Consider the following 24363-nt stretch of genomic DNA (forward strand, 5'->3'; position numbering starts at 1 on the left):
TCACTAGTGCCAGTGTGTGGTGATACACACCCTGGCACCATGTCATGTGGGTAAACAACAGCAGTAGATTTAAGAGCTGCTGTACCATCTCAGCCTCACTTGCCCCAGCTCACTGATATGTACTACCTATTTATCATGACCTTGGAATTTTTGACTATTTTCTTGACAGTAAATTGAGCTCTGTTATTCCTGGCAATCAATGTTTGGCTTGCACGTAGACAGGTCTGTTTTCATAGTGTGGTGCTGCCTCTGTTCCAGCCATATGATGTTGCTTACCATGAGTTCACCAACTGAGACAGTGAACTGCTTGTTCATTTTGGTTGTAGCACTCAGCAAAGTGCCCTGATAAGTTAAGTTCCAGCATGGCATAATGTTTTGTGACCAAAAACCTTCATCACAACTAATTTATGTCTGGTACTCCAACAATGCAGGTTTCAATGAACTTCAGTGATGTACAAAAAATCATAGGAAATTATAGATCTTGACTCTTCTTGAACAGGAACAAAAATTTATAGATATGGGTACCTCTTGGCAATTAAAGTACACTGCAGATTTACTGAATAATTCAAAACATAAGTTGCAGAGGATGATAACTTTGCCAGTTTGGGAAGCACTCTAATACAAACCATTCTCTTAGTGAATGCACATTGTAGGCACTCATTGTAGGCACAATATGTGCTTGAAAGGAAAATGGAGCTAGCACCAAACTAGGAAAATAGACCTGTCCATGTACAAGCAAACATTAGTGGCTGGAAATAACAGAGTACAATTCAGTGTCCAGAAAATAGCCAAGTATCACAAGGTCATTGTAAAAAGGCTGACCAGAGACCAGGTAATACACATAAGCAAGTTGTGACAAGTGAGCCAAAATGGCCTGTGACAGTCCTTAAATCTGTGACCTCATGCCATCAAATTTATTACTTTGCATCATGGCTAGTGACATCATCAGAAGCAAGTGTAATTATTTCAGTTGATTCATCAGTACATGTGGCTGGGCTACAAGACAAATGGTTTTTCACTAAATCCTAATAAAATCATTATTATTTACTTCTGTACAAAACAGAAAGAGAGACAGATAAACATATGTGATATCTTTAACCAATCAATAGAAAGGATATAGGTGACTCAATTACATGGAGTGCAAATAGATAAGAAAATAAACTGGTCTTTTCACATTTTAGATATCTGTAAGAGACTAAGTTCTGTTATTCTTGCTTTACATGTTGACAATATGTGTCTAGAAAGTAATATTGTAAAAGCAGTGTGGTTATTTTCTTACACTGGTTGAGTATGGCATTATTTTATGGGGTAACCAGCTATATAAAATAAAGAGATGGCTCAAATGAACAGTAGATTTTATGAACATAACACATGGAGAAGAAATAATCTGCATAATGAGTATAAAAACCTGAGCTTAGTGCATGACACTGGAACAAAGTTTCTTAGTGGTCTTCCTGTATGCATAAACACACAGACTAGCAACGAAATTAAGTTTAAGAAGTCACAAAAATATTCTTGCTGAAAAAGGAATTTCATAATTTACATGATTTCTTAAAAAATAGCTGAACAATGTGAGTGTAATATTATATGACCAAAATTATTTATGGTGGTCTGCTCACTAATAATATAATTTTCCTTGTGCTCTATATAGTTTCTTAGTGTCTATGAGAATATAAATTGTAATATAATTATGAATTTGAATTCCTGTGATGTTATTTGACTGTGACAGTAATCATGCTGTAAAAATTCTACTTTAGATATAAGAACTGACTCATTTCATGTTCTTGCAAGCCCAACATAGTGGGACCTCCAGAACACGAAATAAAATCAAAACACATTGAAAATGTGTGTTCCTGAGTAATGAAAAGTTTCTGGACCACACCTGACTTGAAATATTTTTGTAGATTCTTTGTACACATAGTATTTATTTCATGAACTGAGCTGGTGCTTTGAAAAAGCAATATATTATTTGTGGCAATTTCATCAGATAATAATGTATTGGGAAGTGACAGTTAATATCCATACTTCCTTTGACAGGCAGGATCTTCTTGAGGGCACACTCAAAATAATTTGCATTACATGCTATTGAACTCTGACTTAAATACATTACAATCCCTGTAGTTTATATTTAGACATTCAAAACTGGTACTTATATAATGTTAAAAGACAGAGTAATCCTTATTTCTGCCAAACCAAACATGTGTAACACTTCAGCCATAAATCGCTATAACAGTTCCACTGGACTATTTACATCACAATCTTTAATTTACATTTGTGCACTTCAAATAAAAATTTTCACACATACAGTGGCTAGTTCTTTAAGTATATATCTGAGCTACAATTTCTACTTTTCAGAGAATTCTTGCTACCTTATAGTCATGTCAGGATGGTCCTCCTGTCAGTCCATCAACATCTTTGACAATGGGAATTTTGGCAGGAGGCAATAATAAGTGTAAAAACATTGAATATCACACATTTAGTTATAAATTGATAAACATGGTGCAGAAGTATAACGCATAGACCATATTTTGAGGGTATGACTTCAGTACTTATTTAAAAGTATTTTCCAAAATTGATAACTGCAGTAGGGGTTATTTGTTACAATGGAAACAGAGGTAATTATTGTCATTAAGGAGATGTATATAGGAACCTCTGTCTTAACTTTGCTGTATTTAGAATAATCAAAATTTAGAATTTTAGTTAGTTCATTAAATCACCACTTCAGGCCAAATAAAACACATTACTGAATTCAGATAAATTAGGCTCACATCATCATCATCATCATCATCATCATCATCATCATTTAAGACTGATTATGCCTTTCAGCGTTCAGTCTGGAGCATAGCCCCCTTACAAAATTCCTCAATGTTCCCCTATTCAGTGCTAACATTGGTGCCTCTTCTGATGTTAAACCTATTACTTCAAAATCATTCTTAACCGAATCCAGGTACCTTTTCCTTGGTCTGCACCGACTCCTCCTATCCTCTACTGCTGAACCCATGAATCTCTTGGGTAACCTTGCTTCTCCCATGCGTGTAACATGACCCCACCATCTAAGCCTGTTCGCCCTGACTGCTACATCTATAGAGTTCATTCCCAGTTTTTCTTTGATATTCTCATTGTGGACACCCTCCTGCCATTGTTCCCATCTACTAGTACATGCAATCATCCTAGCTACTTTCATATCCATAACTTCAACCTTGTTGATAAGGTAACATGAATCCACCCAGCTTTCGCTCCCATACAACAAAGTTGGTCGAAAGATTGAACGGTGCACAGATAACTTAGTCTTGGTACTGACTTCCTTCTTGCAGAAGAGAGTAGATCATAGCTGAGCGCTCACTGCATTGGCTTTACTATACCTTGCTTCCAGTTCTTTCACTCTGTTGCCATCCTGTGAGAATATGCATCCTAAGAACTTGAAACCGTCCACCTGTTCTAACTTTGTTCCTCCTATTTGGCACTCAGTCCGTTTATATTTCTTTCCCACTGACATTACTTTCATTTTGGAGATGCTAGTCTTCATACCATAGTCCTTACATTTCTGATCTAGCTCTGAAATATTACTTTGCAAACTTTCAATTGAATCTGCCATGACAACTAAGTCATCCACATATGCAAGATTGCTTATTTTGTGTTCACATATCTTAATCTCACCCAGCCAGTTTATTGTCTTCAATATATGATCCATAAATAATATGAAAAATAGTGGAGACAGGTTGCAGCCTTGTCTTACCCCTGAAACTACTCTGAACCATGAACTCAATTTACCGTCAACTCTAACTGCTGCCTGACTATCCATGTAAAGACCTTTAATTGCTTGCAAAAGTTTGCTTCCTATTCCATAATCTCATAGAACAGACAATAACTTCCTCCTAGGAACCCAGTCATATGCCTTTTCTAGATCTATAAATCACAGATACAATTCCCTGTTCCACCATAACACTTCTCCATTATTTGCTGTAAGCTAAAGATCTGGTCCTGACAACCTCTAAGAGGCCTAAACCCACACTGATTTTCATCCAATTGGTCCTCAACTAATATTCGCACTTTCCTTTCAACAATACCTGAGAAGATTTTACCCACAACGCTGATTAAAGAGATACCTCTGTAGTTGTTACAATCTTTTCTGCTTCCATGTTTAAAGATTGGTGTGATTACTGCTTTTGTCCAGTCTGATGGAACCTGTCCCGATTCCCAGGCCATTTCAATTATCCTGTGTAGCCATTTAAGACCTGCCATTCCACTGTATTTGATGAGTTATGACTTAATTTCATCCACACCAGCTGCTTTACTGCACTGCAACATATTGACCATTTTCTCCACTTCCTCAAATGTGATCCTATTTCCATCATCATTCCTATCCCATTCTACCTAAAAATCTGAAACATTACTGATCGTATTTTCATCTACATTTAGCAACTCTTCAAAATTCCCCCCATCTGCCCAAGGCATCCACAGGATTCACCAGCAGTTTTCCTGACCTGTCCAAAATACTTGTCATTTCCTTCTTACCTCCCTTTCGAAGACTGCTAATTACACTCCAGAATGGTTTTCCAGCAGCTTGACCCATAGTCTCCAGCCTGTTTCCAAAGTCTTCTCAAGATTTCTTCTTGGATGCTGCAATTATCTGTTTGCCTTTGTTTCTTTCTTCAACATAACTTTCTCTGTCTACCTGAGTTCTAGTATGTACCCATTTTTGATACGCCTTCTTTTTCCTTTTACAGGCTTCCTTGACTGTGTCATTCCACCATGCTGTTTGCTTCATCCTACTTTTACACACTATTGTTCCAAGACATTCTTTAGCCACTTCTAGTACTGTGTCCCTTTACCTTGTTCATTCCTTTTCCAATGACTGTAATTGACTACATTCAACTAACTGGTACCTTTCTGAGATCGCTGACATGTACTTGTGCCTAATTTCCTTATCCTGAAGTTTCTCCACTCTTGTCCTCCTACATAAGGACATGACCTCCTGCACTTTCGGTCTCACAATCCCAATTTCACTGCAGATTAAATAATGATCAGTGTCATCAAAGAATCCCCTGAATACACGTGTGTCCTTCACAGCCTTCCTGAATTCCTGATCTGTTATTATATAGTCAATGACAAATCTGGTTCCCCTGCCTTCCCAAGTATATCGGTGAATGTTGTTATGTTTAAAAAAGGAGTTTGTGATTACTAAGCCCATACTGGCACAGAAATCCAGGAGTTGTTTCCCGTTCCTGTTGGCCTCCATCATATCCTCTCCAAATTTACCCATAACCTTTTCATACCCTTCTGTTCGATTTCCAATCCTTGTGTTAAAATCACCCATGAGCAGAACACTGTCCTTGTCCTTTACTCTAACAACTACATCACTGAGTGCCTCATAAAAACTATCCATCTTATCTTGATCCGTCCCTTCACAATGCGAATATACTGACACAATCCTAATTTTCTTGCTAGACACTGTCAAATCTATCCACATCAGTCGTTCGTTTACATACCTTATGGCAACTACGCTGGGTTCCATTTCTTTCCTGATGTAAAGCCCTACACCCCATTGTGCTATTCCTGCTTTGACTCCTGACAGGTAGACTTTGTATTCTCTCACTTCCTCTTCTTTCTCACCTCTTACCCGAATGTCACTAACAGCTAAAATGTCCAGCCCCATCTTACTTGCAGCCTCTGCCAGCTCTACCTTCTTCCCTGAGTAGCCCCCATTGATATTAATAGCTCCCCGTCTCATTTCCATTTGTTTGCCAAGTCGTATCTTAGGAGTCCCTAGCTTGTCAGTTAGAGGTGGGACTTCGTCACCTCCAAAGGTCCAAGGCATTTTGCTCTGATTGTTGCCAGCATCGTATTTAAAGTACCAGAAAAGTAGGTTGCTAGCCTTACTTGCCCTGAGTCCTATTGGGTTTTACCCCTAACATTGAGGGACTGACCAGTGGATTTGGTAGTCTTTGCCATATGAGCACAAAGGTGACCACGACTCAGAATATGTCCGAGATGCCCAGCCTTCTTCCAAAGTAACTGGTATCCCGACTGTCAGGACCACTTACTTGGCCACTCATACATTGCCCGTGGTTCATGAACTAGGACATGACTACAGGAACCCACACCATTAGGCTCACAAGAAGAAATAAAAACTTTGAGGTTCACCGATGACATTGTAATTCTGTCAAGAGACAGCAAACGACTTGGAAAAGCTGTTGAACGGAATGGACAGTGTCTTAAAAGGAGGACATAAGATGAACATCAACAAAAGCAAGACGAGGATAATGGAATGTAGTCGAATTAAGTCAGGTGATGTTAAGGGTATTAGATTACGAAATGAGACGCTTAAAGTAGTAAATGAGTTTTACTATTTGGGGAGCAAAATAACTGATGATGGTCGAAGTAGAGAAGATATAAAATGTAGACTGGCAATGGCAAGGAAAGTGTTTCTGAAGAGAAATTTGTTAACATCGAGTATAGATTTAAGTGTGAAGAAGTCGTTTCTGAAAGTATTTGTATGGAGTGTAGCCATGTATGCAAGTGAAACATGGACGATAAATAGTTTGGACAAGAAGAGAATAGAAGCTTTTGAAATGTGGTGCTACAGAAGAGTGATGAAGGTTAGATGGGTAGATCACATAACTAATGAGGAGGTATTGAATAGAATTGGGGAGAAGAGGAGTTTGTGGGATAACTTGACAAGAAGAAGGGACCGGTTGGTAGGGCATGTTCTGAGGCGTCAAGGGATCACAAATTTAGTATTGGAGGGCAGCGTGGAGGGTAAAAATCGTAGAGGGAGACCAAGAGATGAATACACTAAGCAGATTCAGAAGGATGTGGGTTGCAGTAGGTACTGGGAGATTAAGAACCTTGCACAGGACAAGGTAGGATGGAGAGCTGTATCAAACCAGTCTCAGGAGTGAAGACCGCAACAACAACAATAACAACAACAACAACAACAGGCTCACATATTATCAATCTGTGTTTGGCTAATGTTGAGTTTTAGGGGCTTTGGAATTTAAATGTTATTGTGTATATGAACAAATACTTGTAAATAAAATAGAAAGAAACTTCCACATGGGAAAAATATATTAAAAACAAAGATTCCAAGACTTACCAAGCGGGAAAGTGCCGGTAGATAGGCACAATAAATAAAACACACAAACACACACACAGAATTTCTAGCTTTTGCAACCGACGGTTGCTTTTTCAGGAAAGAGGGAAGGAGAGGGAAAGACGAAAGGATGTTGGTTTTAAGGGAGAGGGTAAGGAGTCATTTCAATCCCAGGAGCGGAAAGACTCCCCTTAGGGGGAAAAAAGGACAGGTGTACACTTGCGCACACACACACACATATCCATCCGCACATACACAGACACAAGCAGACATTTGTAAAGGCCAGGTTCTGGTCCCAGTCGGGGCACACATTGTCAGCTGTCCCCATTGAGGTATATCAACAACACCTGTTGGCAGGTGAGCATTTCAATTAATTATCATTTACTTCAGAGTTTTGCTGGACTGCCCTGTTTCATAGAAACTTTTATAACATTATACTGATTCTGTAAAGCTGTAATCAATACAAGATAAATATTTATCTTCTCTTGGTACTTTAAGTGTAAGTTGCTGTTTGAAACTATCAATGATTAATGCACTGTAACTTTATTTATGTAAGAGGACTGTGTTGGAATGGCTTGTTGATATTCTGTGATCTGTTTGTACTGCTTGGTTCAAATACGTTGACCACTGGTCATTTTCTAGTGTGCTTCATGTTTAATATTTGTAATATTATGAGAACTGTAGTGATACTTTAGAACTAGATTATGGTGTAATATTTTTATAATTCAGTATTATTATTGCTGTTGTTAATATAATTTTGTTTAATGAGTTTATCAAGATAAAGATAGTATAAGTAATCATGTGTCCCATTCAATGGGTGCAGTTTAAGGGAATTGTGGACAATTTATACAAGAGTGACCGGAAGGGTATTTGTATTTGATTCTTTCAAATACTGGTCTTGGAGCCTTCTAATTCTGTCTTCTGATTCCATGACTTTCTTTTGAAATCTAACTGGTGACAAACTGAGAAAGTAGGAAATATTCAAACTTCAGTGCAAGTTAACAAAGTGATACTTCTTTTATCAGAGCAGTGGTTTTTGTAAGAGTGTAGGTGCTATTTTAAGCATTTTAGAATACTTCAGAAGCTATCAAAACAATTCTGTATCACTCCTCATCTTTCTTCCCTGACAAATTTAAAATGTCCAAAACTTTGTATTATGGTGCACAACACTCTCCACTCTTTTATGTTCTGTCATTCAGGGCCAAGCATAATGCTTGACACTGCCTGCTCATCCAGTATCTATGCACTAGAGAAAGCTACCTCCAGCTTTTATGATGGAACATGTGATGCTGCAGTGATTGTGGGCTGTAACCTGCTACTCAACCCCCTTACATCATCAATGCTACAACTCATCAATGCAACAAATACAAGAGGCTGTTGCTGCAGTTTTGATGAAGCAGGTGTGTATTGTTGCTATTATGAGAAATTAGAATTTATAACTAATACAAAGGGAGAAAATGTGCACCCCCAAGTTACTAATCCTTGTTAGATATGTTTCAGAAAAGTAGATTCTTTTTAAGAAATTGCTTTTGAAATTAGTTGTTTAATTTTCGTTTCCTATTTATTTCATGTTGAAACAAGTTACACTTTTGTCAGAAGCACCATACCTCAGTTTTCAGTCTAGCGGATTGTGCTTGTGTTCATCCTTTTCTGATTCAGTTCTTGAATTTCAGACTGTGATGAAGTTCATTCCACAAATAATTATTGGTTCTTAGGTGGTGGTTGTTGGGATGTTTAAGGGGGACTAAACAGCTAAGGTCATCAGTCCCCCATTCCAAAAACAGGCGAAACAAAATTTACGGAACAGGTAAAACCCCTAAGGGAGGAGGAGACGGCCCTCCCCCCAGTCACTGAAAGAACACCAATGTGGCAGCGAACACTAGAGACAAGAAGAGTACAGACGACCACCGGACAGAAAGAAACGGAAGAAAAGAAGAGGGCCGGAGACCGGTTGACTGACCATGAAACAAAAATTGGGAAAGAGTCAACCATCCGAATACACACATTAAAATCTGCAACCAATGAGAGACTCGAGGACAAGATACACAGAAAGGGAAAGGGGCAGGTCCCCCCTAAATGGAACCATAAAAAGGACTACCACGGATAAAATTTAAAACGTTGTCAGCCATGGAGGCATCGTCGCATAAAACCAAAGGCAATGTGCCCGGGAGATTAAAAGTCTGCCGGAGGGTGCGCAGGCGGGGACACTCCAACAAAATGTGGGCGACTGTCAACCGGGACCCACACTGACACAGGGGAGGATCCTCCTGACTCAAAAGATATCCGTGCGTCAGGTAGGTATGGCCGATGCGGAGCCGACACAGGATGACAGAGTCCCTGCGAGAAGCCCGCAGGGAGGACCGCCACATATCGGTCGTCTCCTTAACAGCCCGCAGTTTATTCGGCGAAGTCAGGCTACGCCACTCGTCATGCCACATCTGAAGCACCTTACGGCGCAATGCCAGCTGCAGATCGCGAGACGGGAGGCCGATCTCCAAAGTGGGGGCGTCGATCGCCCCTTTGGCCAGCCTGTCGACACGTTCGTTCCCCGGGATGCCAACGTGACATGGCGTCCAAACAAAGACCACCGAACGACAAGAGCGGGTAATGGCAAAAACAGACTCCTGAATAAAGGATACCAGAGGAGAAGAGGTATAGCAGCGGTCGATAGCCTGGAGGCTGCTCAGGGAGTCACTGCAGATGATGATGGACGTACCTGAGCAGGAACGCATATGCTCAAGAGTGCGGAAATATGGCCACCAGTTCTGCAGTAAAAATACTGCAGCCAGCCGGCAAGGAGCGCTGTTCAACATGGGCAGCGTGAGCAAAAGCGTAGGCAGTACGACCATCCACCAGGGAACCATCAGTGTAGACAGGCTCACAGCCTGAAAATGAGGCGACGAGCGCAAGAAAACGGTGACGGAAGGCCACATGCGGAACCGAGTCCTTGGGTTCTCGAGCCAAGTCCAGGCGGACGGACGGATGGGTCATACACCAGGGAGGCGTGGGTGCACAGGCCCGGAAGGGCAGCAGAAGAGGGAACGACCCCAGTTCAGACAGCAGGGACTGGATGCGGACAGCAGTGGAAAGCCCAGACCTAGGTCGCCGGTCGGGCAGAGGGAGGACCCTGGCAGGGAAAAGCAGGCGATGATTGGGATGGCCCGGTGAGCAATGCACGTGGACAGCATAGTCGGCGAGCAGTCGGTGGCGGCGAATCCGCAGCGGGGGAACCCCTGCCTCCACCAGCAGACTATCCACGGGGCTCGTACGGAAAGCACCAGTTGCAAGCCAAACCCCACAGTGGTGTATGGGGTCCAACAACGTCAACACTGAGGGTGATGCAGACCCATAGGCCAGGCTCCCATAATCAAGCCTGGACTGCACAAGGGCTCTGTACAATCGCAACAGCGTGCTGCGATCTGCACCCCAAGACGCATGGCTCAGGCAGCGGAGGGCGTTGTGGTGCCGCCAGCACTTTTGCTTCAGCTGAGTAATATGAGGAACCCATGTGAGCCGGGCATCAAAGACGAGTCCTAAGAAGCGGCTAGTGTCCACCACTTCAAGTAGGTGACCGTCAAGGTAAAGTTCCGGATGAGGGTGGACCGTCCGGCGCCTGCAGAAGTGCATAACTCGAGTCTTGGCTGCAGAGAACTGAAATCCATGAGTCAGAGCCCATGATGCCGCCTTGCGAATGGCTGCTTGCAGCCTGCGTTCGGCGACTCCTGTAGTCGTTGAGCTGAATGAGATGCAGAAGTCGTCGGCATACAAAGAAGGAGACACCGACGACCCCACGGCTGCAGCCAGACCATTAATGGCCACTAGAAATAAGGAAACGCTCAACACCAAGCCCTGCGGGACCCCATTTTCCTGTATATAACATGAACTAGAGGCGGCACCGACTTGCACCCGGAAAGAGCGGCGCAATAAAAAGTTTTGAAGAAAAGCTGGGAGCTGACCACGAAGACCCCACTCGCGCAACGTAGCAAGGATGCGATGCCTCCATGTTGTGTCATATGCCTTCCGCAGATCAGAAAATACAGCAACGAGATGCTGACGGCGGGAAAAGGCCGTACGGATAGCAGATTCCAGCCGCACCAAATTGTCCACAGCAGACCGGCCCTGACGGACCCTGGGATGGAGCGAGGAGACCGCGCGACTCAAGGACCCAACACAAACGCCACCCCACCATACGTTCGAGCAATTTGCACAAAACGTTGGTGAGGGTAATGGGACGATAGCTGTCCACCGCCAGAGGGTCTGCACCGGGCTTCAAGATGGGGACGATAACACCCTCTCGCCATTGCGACGGGAATACGCCCTCGCTCCAAATGCGGTTAAAGATGGTGAGGACGTGTCTCTGGCAGTCCCCGGAAAGATGCTTCAGCATCTGCGCGTGGATGCAGTCTGGTCCTGGTGCTGTATCAGGGCAATCGGCGAGGGCAGCGAGGAATTCCCTCTCGCTGAAAGGAGCATTGTATTTTTCAGAACGACGTGTGTGGAATGATAATGGCGTCCGCTCGGCGCGCTCCTTTAGAGAGCGAAAGGCAGGAGGGTAAGTTGCAGTCGCAGAGCTCATAGCAAAGTGCGTGGCAAGGTGGTCAGCAATGGTGGCAGCGTCCGTGCAGACAGCGCCGTCCAGGGAGATTCCAGGGACAGCCATAAGGGTCTGGTATCCATAAATCTGCCGGATGCGGGACCACACGAGCGACGGGGAGACACGGGAGCCCAAGGATGATACGTACCTCTCCCAGCACTCCTGCTTACGCCGTGCAATAAGACGACGGGCCAAGGCACGGAGCTTCTTAAAGGCGATGAGGATCTCCAGAGACAGGTGCCGCTTATGACGCTGGAGAGCCCGCCTACGGTCGCGAATAGCCTCAGCAATCTCCGGCGACCACCAGGGGACAGCCTTCCTCCGAGGTAGTCCAGAAGAGCGGGGGATGGCATTCTCGGCCGCAGAAATAATTGACGAGGTCAAGACATGGACCACCTCGTCAATGTCACCCTGTGGGGGAGAAGCAATGGTGGCAGCGGAAGTAAAAGCTGGCCAGTCAGCCCTGTTGAGAGCCCAGTGGGGCAGGCGCCCAGAAGAATAACACTGGGGCAGCGACAAATAGATGGGAAAATGGTCACTACCACACAGGTCAGGATGTACTCTACAGTGAAGGGATGGGACAAGTCTGGGGCTGCAAAGAGAGAGATTGATGGCCAAGAACGAGCCATGGGCCACACTGAAATGTGTGGGAGCAGCGGTGTTCAAGAGGCTAAGGTCGAGCTGAGCCAACACATGCTCCACGGCGCGACCGCGGTCATCGGAGACAGTCCCACCCCATAGAGGGTTGTGGGCATGGAAATCGCCCAGAAGCAGCAATGGCGGCGGGAGTTGAGCCAGCAGCATAGCCAAGACATGTTGGGGGAGCTGTCCATACGGAGGAACGTAAACAGAGCAAACAGGAATAGCCGGCGAGAGCTCAATCCTGACAGCGACTGCCTCTAAAGGCGTCAGAAGGGGTACTGGCGAGCTACAGACAGAGTGGTGAACAAAGAGGCAAACTCCATCTGAAGCTCGTTGACAGTCAGCGCGGTTCTTATAGTATCCCCGATAACCGCGAAGGGCAGGGGTCCGCATTGCTGGAAACCAAGTTTCCTGAAGAGCAATGCAGAGAACAGAGGAAACACTCAGAAGCATCCGGAGCTCAGGCAGGTGGTGGTAATAACCGCCGCAATTCCACTGGAGAATGGAAGCAGGAAGGGACTGGGAGGGCGTGAAGGCGACTAAGACGCAGACGGCGCCGCAGAGTCAACGGCCGCCACTGGGCGAGAGTCAGTTGTGTCCATAGGAGAGGCCCCCGAGGGTTCAGTGAGGGCGAGATCCGCGGCAGAGGCGAGGATCTCCACCTCATCCCCAGAGCCAGAACTATTGACAGCAGGCAGTACTGAAAATGCCGGAGCGTCCTTCTTCTTGGACACGTTCCGTTCCTTCTTCTTGCGTCTGTCCTTTGGCTTAGAGGGCTGGGAGAGTTTCTCTGAAGGAGCGTCGGAGGCTGACAACGACGCAGAAGCCCTACGACCAGCAGGTGGCAGAACCTTCAGCCACTGGCTGACATCCGGCGGGGTAGGAGAGGAAACGGAAGAAGGGAGGGCCCCGAGGGACCCCTTCCGCGAGAGAGGAACCGGCAGAGGGCAGAGACAACGCCGGCGGAGAAGGAGGGGGAGGTGGGGGGGATTGAGCCCCCTGGTTTTGGAGCAGATGTCACTCCCGAAGCATGTGTGGGGGGAGTGACAGAAGGGGGTTTGCCCCCAACTGCTAAGGGGGCAACAGAGGAAGGCTTGCCCCCAGACACGAGGGGGGCAGGCAGAGATGTACGGCCCCGAGGGCCCACTGAAGGCGACACAGATGAGGCGACAACTGCCGCCCGCGAGGGCGACGATAACGTGGCTGCAGCATAAGAAGTTTGAAGAGGGACAGGATGCAACCTTTCAAATTTCAGTTTTGCCTCGCGGTAAGTAAGCTGGTCCAGGGTCTTAAATTCCATAATCTTCCGTTCCTTATGAAGAACGGGGCAGTCCGGCGAGCATGGAGAGTGGTGTTCCCCACAGTTGACACAGACAGGCGGAGGCACACATGGAGAATCGGGATGAGAGGGGCGTCCGCAATCTCGACATGTGGCACTGCATGGGCAACGGGAGGACATATGCCCAAACTTCCAGCACTGGAAGCACCGCATCGGGGGAGGGACGTATGGCTTGACGTCACAACGGTAAACCATTACCTTGACCTTCTCAGGCAATACAGCACCCTCGAAGGCCAAGATAAAGGCACCGGTGGCCGCCCTGTTGGTCTTGGGTCCTCTGTGCACACGACGGACAAAATGCACACCACGTCGTTCCAAGTCAGCTCTCAGCTCGTCATCGGACTGTAACAAGAGGTCGCGATGGTAAATAATCCCCTGAACCATATTTAAGCTACTGTGGGGAGTGACGGTAACAGGGACGTCTCTCAGCTTATCACACAAGAGCAACGCCCGTGACTGGGCTGGGGAGGACGTCTTGAGGAGGATGGACCCATTCCTCATTTTAGACAACCCCACCACTTCCCCAAACTTATCCTCCAGGTGCTCCACATAAAACATAGGCTTTGTCGAAAGAAAGGAGTCACCATCAGCCCTGCGCTGAGGGTCATATTGTGCAGCATCAAATTCAATTCTGCCTCGCTTAGAGACGCTGGTGGCAGTGCGACCACCAGCTTGGTGAGATTTATTGCGCTTCATTGCGCCACATCCGCCCAGATGCCACCTACTCTGAATGAGGGCTCTCCCCAAGGGCGCCACGCAGCCAAAGCAACAGGTATCTGGCCGATATCCCATTGCCCGGAGTCCCCGTGCCCCAGACAAGATAGGCACATACTCCTTGGCATGCATGGGGAGGAAACAGCTCTGGCATCTGTAGTGCGATCCCTGCGTGGTCAGGGGGCTACCACCAAGAGGGTACATGACGACCCCACCGCAACAGACTGGCTACCATGCTGGATTTTAGGTGTGGAAAGGGTCCACAGATGTCGTGGGCACTAAGAAGGGGATTGCGCACAAGACGAGGAGGCAACCCAGAAGACATGGGGTGTAAATCCCGCCACACGACAATAGATAGCATGCAAGATGGAGGTGCACGATGGACCAATATAAAAACACCACGTAAGGCGTCCTTCCCTAAATGGCACGCACTAACAACGGAAATTTTGAAAATGGAAGGTCAAACCCAAGAGGGGACCATCACATAAGGCCGAAACTTTTGAGACTCCTTTTAGTCGCCTCTTACGACAGGCAGGAATACCGCGGGCCTATTCTTACCCCCGAACCCGCAGGGGGACATTGGTTCTTAAATGACAGTTTCCTTTGTAAGCAAATGATTCATTAGTATCATCATATTAAGTTTTTTTCATGCTGAGTGGTTACATCATCAATTTCTTCCAATTTATATATTTTTAAAATTCAGAATTTATTGCCTCTACATCAGTCAGTGTAGTTTTCATCACTCACTTACTGTGCGCACTCACATACTGTGTGCAGGTATCATGTCAGTCCAGTCCTTACTGTTTTTTTTTATATTAAAGTGACCATCCTCTCCTATGACTCTTGACACTACACCTCTATTGTATCATCTGATCCCATCACTGTTAAATTAATTGGCAACATAGTTCTCCTTTCCTCTGTTATCATAGTGGCTACTACTTTGTTGGTGGGGTAGACTGCACCCACTCAGTTTACTGGAGGGCAAGAAGAAAATGTCTCTGCCCACTATTAATATCAGTGAAATTCTGTTTGTGTTCCAAGGGTAAAATTTTTGCTATAATGTACATCAGTTTTCAATTTTCTCTGCAGAACAGTTTTGTTTGTTAAGCTTTCTAAAGTAATGGTGTTATGTTTTGTGTGTTTTACTAACATAGATGAATTGTAATATCATGGCATTATAAATTTCTTTGTTTTTGATTATGAAAATTCATCCAAAGTTACTGGATATTCATAATGAGGCTCAGACAGAATACACACATACTTTAAGAAGAATGTAATATTCTGATTTTCAGAGAAGGCAGGTGCTGTCAAATATGAATACTATTGAACTGTCAACCTCATAAGTTATGTTTGCAAAATACTGACAAATTATTTATAGAAAAATGGAAAACAACTGGTAGAAGCCAATCTCATAGGAAGATCAGTTTGGATTTTGGAGAAATGAAGGAACAGACAAGGTCATACTGACCCTATGTCTTATTGTAGAAGATAGTTTACAGAAAGGAAAATTTATATTTGTAGGTTTAGAGAAAGTGTTTGACAGTGATGGCTCGAATGCACCCTTTGAAAATCTGAAGTAAGTGGGAATAAAATCTTGGGGATTAAAGGTCATTTACAAGCTTGTACAGATGGCAGACTGCTGTAATGAGACACAAAGGACTTCAAAGGCAAGCATTGTATAAGAAGATGGAAGTGAGACCAGTTTGTACCTTATACTCCCCCCCCCCCCCCACCCCTACCCCCTCCCATTATTCAAAGAAATAAAACTTTGATGGATGATAATGACAGTCTAATTCTACATTGTTTGTCCAGCCAGCACAGAGTAGGTGCACAGATGTACATGTGTGTGTAATAAAAGCAAAATAAAATTAATAGAATGTAGTCAAATTAAATAAAGCAATGCTGAGGGATTTAGATGAGGAAATGAGTTACTAATATTAATACATGAGTTCTGTTATTTTGGCAACAACTGAAACATCAAAAAATGGATAATAAACTTGAACCAAGAAGAGAATAGCTGCTTTAGAAATGTGGTGGTGCAGAAGATGGCCAAAGATTACATGGTTAGATTGATTAGCTATTGTAGAGGTACTGAATCTAATTGGAGAAAAAGATACTTCTCGCAGAACTGGACTAAAGAGGGATTGGTTGATAGGACACAGTCACCAATTTCATAATAGAGGAAAGTGCGAGGGATAAGAATTGTAGTGGGAGACCAAGGAATGAATACCACAACCACGTTGAGATGTATATCAGGTGCAGTCATTATTCAGAGATGAAGAAGCTTGCACAGGTTTTGGACTGAAGACCACAACAACAATTTTGTGGCTTCTAAGGGTGTTGGTGTTGTGGTTGGCAGGAGAGCCAACCGTGTTCGTAAAGGAGGCCGAAATGCACGCGTTTCAGCTCACGCAGACTGGCGTGAGGTCTGGAACATGACAAGGGAATTAGAATCGAGAAAAACGGACGTAGCTGGTGGAATATTTAACTTTAATCCATTTACAACGAACGTCGCTCTTGACGATACATGGTTTACAATATCAATAATACTGACTATGGCACCTTGCTAGGTCGTAGCAAATAACGTAGCTGAAGGCTATGCTAACTATCGTCTCGGCAAATGAGAGTGTAGAAGTCAGTGAACCATCGCTAGCAAAATCGGCTGTACAACTGGGGTGAGTGCTAGGAAGTCTCTCTAGACCTGCCGTGTGGCGGCGCTCGGTCTGCTATCACTGATAGTGGCGACACACAGATCCGACGTATACTACCAGCCGATTTAAAGGCTACCACCTAGCAAGTGTGGTGTCTGGCGGTGACACCACAGTTGGGGCACAAACTAATAACTACATTGCTGAGAGATCATATTATGTGATCCAATTCTGTGCTGTGAAGCAGCCTTTGCAACCAGGATCCTTCCCACCAACACCATCTTTTGTGAAATGCACAGGTAGGGACTCTGCAATATAACCTATGTTCTCATAATCCTATTGGCATCAACCTTTGTTAGTCATTGTCCTTAACCATTTAGCCCCTCCTCTGTTCACATTCCAGCACTATACAGCCCTCTATTCCACCAACACACCCACAGTCTTTTTACTTCTCTCCTTTTCCGCTACCCCCCCCCCCCCCCCCCCGCCCCAACCCTGCCACTATCTAATCTACTGTTCCTCACCCTTACTCTGCTATCTCTCCCCCTCCGCACCCCAGCCTCCTTCTTTTCCGCTCTGCCTGGTTGCTTCTTCCATCATGTGCTGCTGCTCCTCGTGTGTGTGTGTGTGTGTGTGTGTGTGTGTGTGTCGTCTGTTTCTGGTGAAGGTCTCATTGGCCAAAAGTTCGCTTTCTTACAGACTTTTTGTTGTGCCCATCTGCAACTCAGCATCTCTGTTATATGGTGAGTAGCAACTATCCTTTTCATACCATAGAGTGCATCTAAAAGAATCATCCGATTTAAGAAAATTGTAACAGTTATGTTATATGAGATATGTGCATGAACAATATACTGTTGGAAAGAGCAGACTCTCAAGTTTTACTTGGTTCCCACTAGGTAGCTAGGTAGCAGCAGTGTGCACCCACTTCAGATCTAGTAAAAGTGGTGCCAGGCAACAGAAAGCATTTTTTGTTCTACATTTTGTGCAGTGCGAGTCAGTAGTAAATGTTCAGCGTGACTTTTGTACTAGGTATGGTGTGGATCCTCCTGCAGCACAGAGCATTAGACAGTTGCATGAACAATTCCGAGAACAGTTGTTTGTGTAAAGGCAAATCACTGGGCCGTCGCTGAGTGTCTGACACACACGTCAAATGCATCTGCCATATTTCCATGAGGAGTCTGCAGAAATCTGTTCGCCATGCAGCTTGATAGGTCAACATGCCCTGATGTCCATCCAGCGTGTGACGTGTCGATGTTTACACTTGAAACCACACAAAACTCAGCCACTGCAGACTCTTTGTGAAGGTGACAGACAAGAATGTATGGAGTTCTGTAATTTTGTTCTTGGCAAGATGGAGGATGACAGTTTTCTTCCATGCTTACTGTGTAGTGACGAGGCAACATTCCATTTAAATGGAAAGGTGAACCATTATAATATGAACATATGGGGTACTGAACAACCAAATGAAGTTGTACTGAGACATTGCATAACAACAGCTGTGGGATCTGTGTAGTGTGGGAACAATTTGAATACTGCATTGGCATATACCATGCATCTCAAGTGGGGCATATTGAACACCTATGAAAAGATACGAAAATAAAAACTTTTTGAGTTTACCATTCATCGAAGAACAAAATACATTGTATATGTTTATTAGTTTCAGAAATATAGATGTGCCAAATCAAATGATTATTTTTGATGCACCCTGTATTTTTTTTTTTTTTTAAAGTGGTATTGTACTGACAAATCAGTGCAACGAACTGTGATATTTCACTACGTAGTTAAGATCACTAAGACTATGTGCCTCACTGTGGTGAGTATTTTGCAGATCTTACACTTAAAACATGGAATCTACTCACTGGACATACATGATGAATTATATTTATTAAAAAGGAATTACATTATAAAATAAGTGATTTATTTACTTAAAACACAAAATCATACATCTGCCGGAAGAGAATTATTCTCCTTTGCCTCATAATGACAACACACAAACCATGCTGTACAATACACTCCCCATAAGATAGCAGGAATGGAGGAAATGTGTCCCAAGCCCATTTCAAATGCTCCCTAGCTGATATTGAACGTGAGTGCCCCAACAGTTTAGTTAGAAACAATTGGGTTTGAATTCTGTGTCCCAAAGCTGCAGGCATGTCACTGCCACCAAAGCTTTGTCATTACACTATACGGTAATTGTTACAGTAAGGTCAGTGAAACTAATACTGTCTGTAGCAGTGGACTGTTGTGTGATGGAGAATGGCACTATTGGCTTAACAGCTTGGATCACTTCTTCCAGCTTAAACAACCCACTGATAAAACTGCTACACACACACACACACACACACACACACACACACACACACACACACACACAAAACAGATGCTTCCGTCTCATCTTGGAGTCTGGGTGACCTGTGCAAATATTCTGATGAATTGTAGAAGGAGTGGCTAACAAGGTGTTCTTTACTTTACTTTTGAATATTTGAAGATTTTCAATATCCTACTCATGTCTTGGGCAATCTGTTGTAGACTTTGTGATGGAACTGATCTGAATTTTGTAGTCTGTCCCCCATAGCACCAATTTTGATCACCATAGAGTTAAAAATCTAATTGAGTGTGGGATAGTGTTTGTTATTGATGTACATGACACCATATTTTTGATGACATTATCACACACATTTTACTTCATGCACAGTTCACTTATTAATTATGGTGACCAGTTTTTACATCATGAAAGATAAGTAGCACAAGTCCTCTGGCTAGCATCCACAATTATAGTGGCCAAGATTTTAATTGTGGCCCAAAATAAACAGTTCATATTTTCAGATGAAATTGTTACCGTCTCAGTTATCAGAGCTCCTGTTAAAGACAAGCGCACTCTGGTAGTTCATTTAAATCAGTCTAAAACATAAATCACTGGGTCTAACAATAGCTCAATCTGATGACAATAAAAATAGTACACAGCACTTGTTGATCACATCACAGTTCAGGCAGAGTATTCATTAATTTTACATACTGAATTCACTCAAAAGTAATTAACTATTAAAGTTCCTGAGATTTGAAATTTTAGGTGCTCATATTTTCCTGAACAGGATGTACGTAATTATGATGTGCAACAAGCAACAACAGTGCACATGTCACAGGTGTTACATGTTTGCGTTCAAACTGTGGACTGACTACTTTGATTTATGTCTAATAGATGGACGTAAGAACAAATTCTTATTCAGAAAACTACATAATAGTTTGAAAAATGGCTAGGTTGGAATTTACTGTTTCGACATCTGCATCTGTATCTATACTCATTCAAGCAACCCTGAGCTGTGTTGCAGAGAGTACAGCCCATTGTGCTAGTTATTAGGGCTTCTTCACATTCCATTCATGTATGGAGTGCAGGAAGAATGATTGTTCGAATGCCTCTGTGAATGTGATAATTATTCTGATATTAGCCTCATGGTCCCTATATGAGTGAAATGTCAGGGATTGTAATATCTACCTTCATCGTCATTTAAAGCGATTTCTTGAAACTTTGTTAACAAACTCTCCTGAAGTAGTTTACATCTGCCTTCATGAGTTTTCCAATTCAGTTACTTCAGTGTCTCTGTGACACACACCCATGTGTCAAACAAACTTGTGACCATTCATGCTACCCTTCTCTGTATTTGTTCCATACCCCCTCACACTTGAGCAGTATTCTAGAACTGGTTGCACGAATGATTTGTAACCAATCTCCTTTGTAGACTGACTGCACTTCCCCAGTATTTTACCAATAAACTAAAGTCTGCTACCTGCTTCACCCAATACTGAGCCTAAGTGATATTCATTTCTTATCTCTACAAAGCATTATGTCCAGGTACTTGTATGAGTTGGTCGATTCCAGCAGTGACTCATTGATATTGTAGTCATAGCATACTATGCTTTTTCGTTTAGTGAACTGCTTGATTTTACATTTCTGAATATTTGAAGCAAGTTGACAAACTTTGCACCTCTTTGAAATCTTATTAAGATCTGTCTGAATATTTATGCTGCTGCTTTCTTGTCTTTTCCATGAACTTTCTCAATCACAGTTTAGCCTCATAATTTTTCCTGTCATAATTGTTTCGTATCATACAGTCCATTTTTCTTGCGAGAAATCCTTGCCTATTCATTGTTGACTCTTGTGAACCTTTGTCTGTTCTCATGAGTTTTGTGCCAATTTTTCTACATTTTTCTGACCCTTTCCCTTGCTTGTCTTCCTTTTTTCTCTCCCCCCCCCCCCCCCCTCCTAACTGCCTCCTGCTTCTTTTTCACCACTCACACTGTCTCTTATACTCCAAACTCTTCTCTCTTTTCAAAGATATGCTTTTGTGCCATCTGAACTAAGAGTCCAAATTTTGTTTCTTGAAACCTGATTGTCTGTGGGAGCTACTCAGAAATATCTGACGCATAGTTCCTCTTTCTGGATGAAATTACTCTCTACAATAGCTCATCTTACAGATTCAAATACAGCCGTCTCTTACATTTACCCTACTATCTGTGACCTATATGTCTCATCTGCCTATTTTTGTTCCACCAGATTTCTCAATTCTACAGAATCCTACAGTTACGTGCCCTTCATGTTTCCTTGGCTTGGTATCATCTGCCAAGCCAATTTCAGACTACAACAGCAGACCAGACCTGAAAAAGCTATCCTAACTTCTCCTAAACTACTTCAATAGTGGTGTTTCCCTTCCTGTTCCTCTCCAGCTTCCTAAACTGCCATACCATCAACCACCACTCCTCTTCTCTAAATCAAGGCTGGCCAACCTTCTTAACTTCCCTCAGTCTTCACCACTGCCTTTCAGAGCAATGACAACTCATGATCACAACAGCCCACAACAGTACATTGTTCTCAGCCTCTCATTTGAGGTCCTTTCCCCTCCTGAATTATCTGTATTGTTCAAGGGTCTCACTTTCATCGTTAGACCTACATTTAACCATGGTGCTTTGGTCAAGACCAACTGGAAATATCATTTTGCAACCCAATCTCAAAATCTTTCCAACAGCAAATGTGACATTGAATCCTGTTGTTAACAGTTCTGACCATGATCCCAACTTGATCCATCACCACTACTGTGAAGTCACTCTTTCAATCCTTCCAAGAATTCTTAGCTTCCAGCATTGCTTCACAGTCCTTTCTCAGATCTTTGCAACATGCTCGTAAGCTGTTCTCTACAGAAATCCAGGCTCCCCATCCTCTGAAAACTGGCGACTCCACCATTATCCTCACAGTGGACAAAGGATTTCCCAAAAAAATGGACTGATAATAGAGGTTCAATTTTCCGGCACCTGTCTGGTTTTTGCGAGCTCTCCAACTCTTCTACATATATCATCTGCCATCAAGATCCAATCCCTGTGATACAAACTGACTGACAGTCTCTCCATAAAACCTCAAGACCCTCACAAGGGCTAACACCTCAAACCATAGAACTTCTTACTCTGCCCAAACCACACACCTCCACCTTTTACCCTCTCTAAAGATCCACGAACCCAGTCACCCTAGCCATTCCATAGGTGCTAGCTCCAAAGCACCAACTGCCTTAGTTGATCAACACCAGCAACATATAGTACAAAGACTTCCCTCCTATATTAAATACACCAATTATTTCCTAGGTCATCTGAAATCCATGCCCATCCCACTCCCACCACACTGCTTGATTGTCACAATTGATATCTTCTTCCTCTATATCAGTATTCCTCATATATGTGGTCTGTCTGCTGATGAACATTACCTGAGCTAGCACCGTCCTGATTCTGAATCTATGACATCCTTCCTGCTCCCATTAATCAATTTTGTACTTGCAAACCACTGCTTTACCTTTGAGGGGCAGACATACAAGCAGATCAGGGGTAAGGCCCTGTGGACCAGGGCGGCTCCTTTGCATGACACCCTTTTCATGGATTGCTTGGAGGGGGTTTTCCTGGGGTCCATTAGGCTTCAGTCTTGCACTGGTTTAGACACAGTGAAGACATCTTTGCCATATAGACTGACAGTGAGGCTGACATGAAAAAATTTTTGTGTTACATCACTTTGTCCAATGAAGGGCCGTAGTAAATTACAATATGAGGGACATGATTGAATGTATTGTTAAATGACAGCAAAGCTTTGAACAGATGCTGAAGTTTTAGGGTGGGAGGGGGGATGAGATGAGAGTGTTATTGTTATCCTTATGAAGGTAGGCTAAGGGCAATGGGCTTAAGATGCTAGTCCAAATAGTGGAAATCCTCTCAGTGTATAATAAGTAGCCAAAATGGAGTGAGTGTGGGTAGTTGGGATTTTCAAACTTGTAGATATTTTTCTTGTGGGGGTGAGGAAGAGAATGTATTTTATGTCAGCCTTGGAGATCTTACTGACCAAGTGGAATGATGTAACTGAAGCTAAATTTGCAAGTGGAGTGTCTGGCCAAGAGCTTCCATCAGTTTTGCACCTCAGTGGTAGAAACATTGTTTGTAGATGGGACTGCCAATTCAGTTATGCTTGACTCAGAGGTAGCAGTTCAATTGCTGATGGCGTAAGAAATTTTCACCACCGTATTTGACCAACAGGAGGAGATGTGATAGTGTGAAGTTCCTGATCACCATTGTGCCAGTGTTTTAAATTGAATTCCAAACCTTTCTGCTGTGTCTTGTGGAATGAGGGTATGTGACATGGTTGATGGTGATCCATGCAACAGATAGGAACATACAGCTTGGCCACACTTTATACATGTCCAATAATAATCAACAAATACACTGTAGACTCATCTCTCATACGCTGTGAAGATACAGCCTGTTGTTGAGGAAGAAAAGCTTTTTTGATCAGGTAGTTGAACCTAATCTTCAATGGCTACCAGCCAACAATGCCACATGACTCTTCCTTTCTGGAGAGAATGGTTATTTCAGGATCTATTTTGATACATTGAATGGTATTCTCTCAGTCATTACTAAACTGGTACCTTCAGAGAGGTTCTTGAAAAGGCTACTGAGGTAAGTTAGAAGACACTGGAAAGTTGAAAGGAGGTAGGGCAGTATATACAAACTAGATGAGATAATGTTTGGCAAATGTCTTTGTAACAAAAGACCCAAGCATATATACACTCCTGGAAATGGAAAAAAGAACACATTGACACCGGTGTGTCAGACCCACCATACTTGCTCCAGACACTGCGAGAGGGCTGTACAAGCAATGATCACACGCACGGCACAGCGGACACACCAGGAACCGCGGTGTTGGCCGTCGAATGGCGCTAGCTGCGTAGGATTTGTGCACCGCCGCCGTCAGTGTCAGCCAGTTTGCCGTGGCATACGGAGCTCCATCGCAGTCTTTAACACTGGTAGC

General features: G+C 43.6%; 1 protein-coding gene across 1 annotated transcript in view; it reads left to right on the forward strand.

Annotated features, from left to right (window-relative positions):
- LOC126353900 (fatty acid synthase-like) overlaps nucleotides 1–24363 on the forward strand; it is a 445172-nt gene that overhangs the window by 119973 nt on the left and 300836 nt on the right. Inside the window, exon 5 of the mRNA XM_050003124.1 lies at nucleotides 8293–8493. Within this exon, the coding sequence (XP_049859081.1) occupies nucleotides 8293–8493 (201 nt within the window). The remainder of the gene's footprint in view (nucleotides 1–8292; nucleotides 8494–24363) is intronic.

Source organism: Schistocerca gregaria, chromosome 3, assembly GCF_023897955.1.
Source record: "Schistocerca gregaria isolate iqSchGreg1 chromosome 3, iqSchGreg1.2, whole genome shotgun sequence".
Taxonomy (NCBI): Eukaryota; Metazoa; Arthropoda; class Insecta; order Orthoptera; family Acrididae; genus Schistocerca; species Schistocerca gregaria.